The sequence below is a fragment of the Alligator sinensis genome, unplaced genomic scaffold (genome assembly GCF_000455745.1).
Source record: "Alligator sinensis unplaced genomic scaffold, ASM45574v1 scaffold527_1, whole genome shotgun sequence".
NCBI classification, from domain to species: Eukaryota; Metazoa; Chordata; order Crocodylia; family Alligatoridae; genus Alligator; species Alligator sinensis.
Window position 1 is genome coordinate 3,338,371 of NW_005841958.1, and position 6,246 is coordinate 3,344,616.

Here is a 6,246-nt window from a genome sequence, read left to right on the forward strand (position 1 = left end):
GGTTGAGAGGCGACCTTGTGGCTGCCTATAAGTTCATCATGGGGGCACAGAAGGGAATTGGTGCGTATTTATTCAACAAGGCGCCCCCGGGGGTTACAAGAAATAATGGCCACAAGCTAGCAGAGAGCAGATTTAGACTGGACATTAGGAAGAACTTCTTCCCAGTTCGAGTGGCCAAGGTCTGGAACGGGCTCCCAAGGGAGGTGGTGCTCTCCCCTGCCCTGGGGGTCTTCAAGAGGAGGTTAGATAGGCATCTAGCTGGGGTCATCTAGACCCAGCGCTCTTTCCTGCCTATGCAGGGGGTCGGACTCGATGATCTATTGAGGTCCCTTCCGACCCTAACATCTATGAATCTATGAAAACTTCAGTCACCACACTACCAAGGGCTAGGTTCAGAGTTAAGGGCTCAACTATTTCTCTCTCTCAGCTGACACCAGGAAGCCACATTTCCCCCAAGCATTCCCAAGTGAGCTAACTTCCCCTCTCACAAGCAACGGTCAACTAGGAGATGAGAGGAACAAACACACCACCTTTGAGCAGGGATAATCTGGGTTTCTGAATTCCTAGCCACCACTGGGAGCCCAATAGGCAATATCTGGCCCACAAACCATATATTTAACTTCCCTGCCTTAGAGGAAAATTTCAGAGTGAATAGCCCACCCCAGCCAGCTAGTAACAGCTCTCTGAGTTTCCTCCCAGATGCATGAAGGGTACAACTTGATGTGGGGAGCTAGACTCTGGTGGACAATTGAAAAGTATCTAGTAGTGGGTACCAGTGCTACTTTGAAGGGTCTACTACCTATGCTAAGCAAAATGGTGGAGTTTGGGTAAGGCGGACCAATCTGGAGATCGCCAAGCTCCTTGCCACCAGGGGGCACTGTCACTTCTCCTTGCTACCAGTGGTGTTGCTAGTACCAGTGCTGCTCTTTCTCCACTAGGAAGCAGGAGACTGGAAATGAGGAATCATGATCACAGAGGCAATGGGCATAGCTTTCTGCTGTCCTACAGCAACTTCGCTGGGCTGGCCATGTCATCCGGATGTCTGACTCCAGGCTCCCCAAGTAAGTCTAATCCTCCCACCTCTGTCATTGAATCATAGAGAATATGGGTTGGAATGAACCTCAGCAGGACCAGCCCCAACTATATCATCCCAGCCAAGGCTTTGTCTAGCCAGGTCTTCAACACTTCCAAGGTGGAGACTCCACAATAGGGCTGTGAGAAAAGGCAGCATTCCAGTTCGACTTGCCTTTCGATGTTTTGATGGAACAGCATTTCATTTTAAATGTTGTTGCAATTCGAAACTGCCATTCCATTTCGTTTTGTCGAAACAGTTTTGACGTTTTGCCCACAGGCCATACTGGGGAAGATTGAAACAGCCTATACCTTTGTCATTTCTGGCCTGATTTGGATGAAACTTGCAGGAATGGTAGCCCCTGTTGAGGCCACAAAGCCTGCCAAGCTTCAGGGAGATAGGTGCAGGGGTTTCAGGGAAACTGCACCTCGAGCTGCGGACAAGCAAAACTCATGACATGGGTGACACTTTGTGAGTTAAGGCGCAGCAGGGTGAAGGTTGCAGGCGTGCTAGCCCCTGCTGTGCCCACAAAGTCTGCCAGCTGTCAAGGAGATCGGTACTTCTGGGTTCGGGGGCCCTGCACCTCTGGCTGCTGGCAGGCAAAACTCGTGACATGGGTGGGTGACACTGTGTGTGTTAAGGTGCACCCTCACTCAACTGACACCAAGGCAGAAAGCAGGGCAGGTCAAACAATGTTGCCGTTTATGCAGTTTTTCCATCCCTCCCCCCGAGCACTGGGATTGGAAGAGACCTCAGGAAAGGATGACAGTCACTGGCCAGATACACAGTCAATAATGAGAGCACTCCTGCCCCCACCCCGCACCCCGCGGCCCTTCTCCCTCCCTCCCCTTACTTTAGTTTCTGTTTCCTGCAGGCAAGCCCAGCTTGAGCTTTGAAACTTGAAACGTTTCAAAATTTTCAAAACATTTTTACTTGCCTCATTTCATTTCGAGGCTGTTTTGGAGCTCTCCATTTCATTTCAATGTCACTGTTTTGAGCTCAAAATGGGTGAAACAAAACTGTCAGCGAAATTTCACACAGCCCTACTCCACAACCTCTCTGGGTAGCCCGTTCCAGTGTTTTACTACCATCCTAATGAGAAAGTTTTTTCTAATATCTAACTTCAACTTCCCTTGCTGCAACTGGACACTGTTGTTCTGTCATCTGCCACCACTAAGAACAGTCCAGCTCCGTCCTCTTTGGAACTGCCATACAGTCAAGGCATAGGCTCAAAAGGGCAGAGACATCCCTTCAAGGATGTCCTCAAGGCCAGCTTGAAAAAAATGCAACATTGACATCAAGTTGTGGAAGTCTATCATCCACAACTGGCCCAAATGAGAACAAGAGTCCGCTGCAGGGATCTCAGTACTTTGAAACCTCATGGCGACAACAGGAGATGGAAAAGTAGGAGAGGCAGAAGCAACACGTTGCAGACTGAAGGAAGAATCTGGAGCCACCCACCCTGCACTGAAACAAGTGCCAGAGTTGCCACAGAGTCTGTCAATCCTAGATTGGCCTCATCAGCCATCTTTGGACCCTCAGATAAGACGATCATGGAACACAATAGTCCCTGACTGCATGGGGTTACTGAAGAACTATGGGGTTTTCCCAGGCTTCTTGGCTTTGCCGGTTGCCCCCTCTCCACCTCCATCATCCATCCATCCATCCATCCAATCCCCCATCCCTCCTCCATCCATCAATCCACTCACTCCTGTTGACAGCTATCCAGACAGCCAGCCACCCCACCCCACCCCATAATATTTCCATCCACCCATTTGGAGGGGGTAGTGTGGCACAGGGCAAATACTAAGAGGTTATATTATAGATTTGCCTGAGACAGTTTGGACTGGGATGATCCTGCCTCAGACAGAGGGTCAGACAAGATGTGATCTCTGGAGGTCCCTCCCAGCCCTGCTTCTCCATGACTCTATTTCTATGACTCTATGTCCTCTGGAGATCCCTTCCAGACTGACTTCTCAATGGCTGCAATTCTATGGTCTCTGGAGGGCCCTTCCAGCCCTGTCCAAGCCATTATATCCAAATCCATCATCTAAACTCCTTGGAAAACTACCGTTGGCCCTGAAACAACACTAGACATCACACCCAGACCTGCCACAGGGAAAGCAAGGGGACCATGCCAATGTCCTGGTGCTGTAGAAGGCTGTGAAAATACCTTCAAGAGATCCCAGGCAGAGGCCATGCCCTCTGCTGACCCCTCCCCCACACCCCTAGTCCATACCAGTCTGACCATGAGGTAAAATTCCTCCCTAATCTCCAATGCAGCGTTGGTCCGAGCCCAAGCAGAGTGCCAAACTTCTAACCAGGAGCCTCCTGCTTTGAGTCCCAGCAGGAGCACTGGCACAGCCCAGTTGCCATCCAACTTCATCCCTCCTCTAACAGCAATGTTCTTCCAGTCTAAGTCTACTTGGCTGCAGCTTTCTACCCCAGCCTGGGCTGCAGGCAACACCCAATGCTGGTGAGGAAGGAGAAATAAATCCCTGACGTATGTAGCTACAGAAGGTGTGGGGGGCAGGGGGGAATTCCTTCCTGGCCCCACGTGGCAACCGGCAAAGCCCTAAAGCCTGGGACATCTCCATAGTAGAACATCAGCATCATGACACCTAGGTCATCTCCACCCAGTGGCTGTCCAACCTCTACAGTAACAGAGAGCCCACAACTCCCCTAGATGTAGACCTAGCTACACCTAGATTATCCCCAACTAGTGGTTGTCCAGCCTTTTCATGAACCCCTCCAGTGATGGAGAGTCCTCAACTCCCCCAGGTGTAGGCCTAGACCTCACCCCTGACCGGTAGCTGTCCTGGATCTTCTTGAACACCTCCAGTGATGGCAAGTGCACAACTCCCCTAAGTGTAGGCCTAACTACACCTAGATCATCTCCCACCAGTGGATGTCCAGCCTCTTCTTGGACAGCCACTGGTTGGGTATGAGCCGCGCCTGCCCCAGCTGGGATCAGGAGCTCTTCCCCTGGTGGAGCCCCCTTGGAGTTACGGAACGTGTGAGAATTGGGCACCTGCTGTATGACCTTCATTATGTCCTGGCCGGACCAGGGATGTCGTCAGGAGCTGTTAATCATTCACTGCCTGTTATCTCTGAAACGGCCATGGGACCAGCACCCAGCACCAGACTGCCATGGCGATGATGGGCACTGCACCGTGCCTGCTGGTGTTCCTGCTACTCCCAGCCTTCCTGGGAGGTGAGTGTGGAAGAAAGAAGGGGGTGTATGTGTAAGGGGTGAGTGTGCAAGTGTGAGTGTGCAGGGGTGAGAGCACGAGCATTGAGTGAGCACCAGTGGCTGAGCTGGGCATGCAAGGTGGTGGGTTTGTGAGTGCCTGGGGTGAGGGAGTGTGCAAGAGGTGTGTGCAAGTGCCTCAGGGTGACTTTATATGGGTGCCTGAGAGTGTGGGTGTATGCGACTGTGCAAGTGTGTAGATCCTTTGTGGAGTATGTATGGAGTGCCTGTGTGAGTGTGCAAGAGAGAGAATGTGTGCAAGTGGGAGAGAGAGTGGGAGAGTATGCAGGGGCTGAGAACACAGGTTGTGCGCATGTTCAGGGTCCATGCATCTTTCTCAGTGTCTGACAGCGTGTAGCGGTGAGTGAGCATGTGTACATACGTGTAACAGTATATGAGGTTGAGTACACAAGTTGTGTATGAGTGCGTGTTGGTCAGTGTCTGTGTGCATGTGAGTATGTATGACAGTATATGAAGCTACATACCCCGATTGTGCGTATGTGTTGATTAGTCTGATATTGTGTAGGGGCGTGTGAGTGTGTATGTGCATGGATGTGATGATGTATGGGGTTGAGTACACAGGCTGTGTGTGTATGGGGATGCGTGTGTTTTGGTCAATGTCTGATGGTGTGGAGAGATGAGTGAGCAAGTGTGTAACTGTATGGGGTTGAGTAAGTCTGCGTAAGGGTGAGTGTTGGTCAGTGTCTGTGTGTATGCAAGTGTGAAAGCATGTGATAGTGTACGTACCCAAGTACTCAGGTTATGTGTGCATGTGGGGGGGTGCATGTGTATTGATCAGTGTCTGACCATATGTAGGAGTGAGTGAGCAGGTGAGACCTCTGTGTGTGTGTGTGTGTGTGTGTGTGTGTGTGTGTGTGTGTGTGTTGGTCAGTATCTGACTGTGTAGTGGTGAGTGTGTGTGAGTGTGAAACAGAGTACCCAGGTAGTGTGTGTATGGGGGTGCATGTGATTTCATCAGGGTCTGACTGAGTGTGTAGGGGGAGAGTGAGTGTGTGTGTACATGCATGTCACAGAGAGAGTGTGCATATGGGGGTCCATGGGGGCCAGTGGACAACTATTTCTCTGCAGGGGGTGTGGGAGTGCATAGGGGCATGCAAGTGTATATAAGTGTCTTGGGGAGGAGTGTGCAGGTGTGTAGGGAGGTAGGTTGAGGCAAGTGTGTACCAATGGAGTGGGGTAAATGTGTAAAGTTGCCGTGAGTGCAAGGCAGTGTGAGTGAGCGTGCAAGTGTGTGAAAGTGACTGCACTAGAGTATGGGAAAGTGCATTGAGTGGTATGTGTGTGTGTGTGTGTGTGTGTATGTGTGTGTGTGTGTGTACACACAGTGAGTGCAGCTGTGTGTGCTGGATAGGAGAGGTAACATCTCTTGGCGTGTGTCCTTAAAAGCATGTCTGGCCCACATGTGGGTGTGTGGGAAGGGGATTGTGTTGGCGGGGAGAGGGGGTAGGCACTGCTGCATTGCAAGTGTGTGAAGGTGACTGGATGTCATTTCTGTAGGGGGGTGTAGAGCCAGGAGGGGCGGGAATGGTTAAAGGGGATGTGTGTGTGTGTGTGTGCACATGTGCATACATGCATATATATGTGAGCCCTGAACACTTGTGTTCTGTGTGCCTGTCCCTGCTGCCCTCTGGTGAGAGGGAGCACACCATGAGCACACCCTGGTGTGTGTGTCCATCCCAGAGTGTTGGGTTCTCTGTGGGGGGGGCACACGGGTTCTGTATGTGTACCTCAGACACCTGGGGATGGTGTTTTCTGGTGTGTGCGTGGGTGGGAAGGGGAACACCTGGGTTCTGTGTCTATCTCAGACACCGAGGGGAGGTGGGGAGTGTGTGTATCATCCAAATAATTGAACTTTGCGTGTACCTTGGACACATGGTGCGTGTGTGCGAGAAAGAAAGAGAGA

The 6,246-nt window shown here is 51.3% G+C and overlaps 1 protein-coding gene across 1 annotated transcript in view; it reads left to right on the plus strand.

Moving 5' to 3' along the window:
• The first annotated feature begins 4,188 nt into the window (after positions 1-4,188).
• Positions 4,189-6,246, plus strand: part of LOC102370061 (trypsin-2-like) — a 5,719-nt gene continuing 3,661 nt past the window's right edge. The window contains exon 1 of the mRNA XM_025200201.1: positions 4,189-4,286. Coding sequence (XP_025055986.1) covers positions 4,223-4,286 — 64 coding nt within the window. The 5' untranslated portion in view covers positions 4,189-4,222. The remainder of the gene's footprint in view (positions 4,287-6,246) is intronic.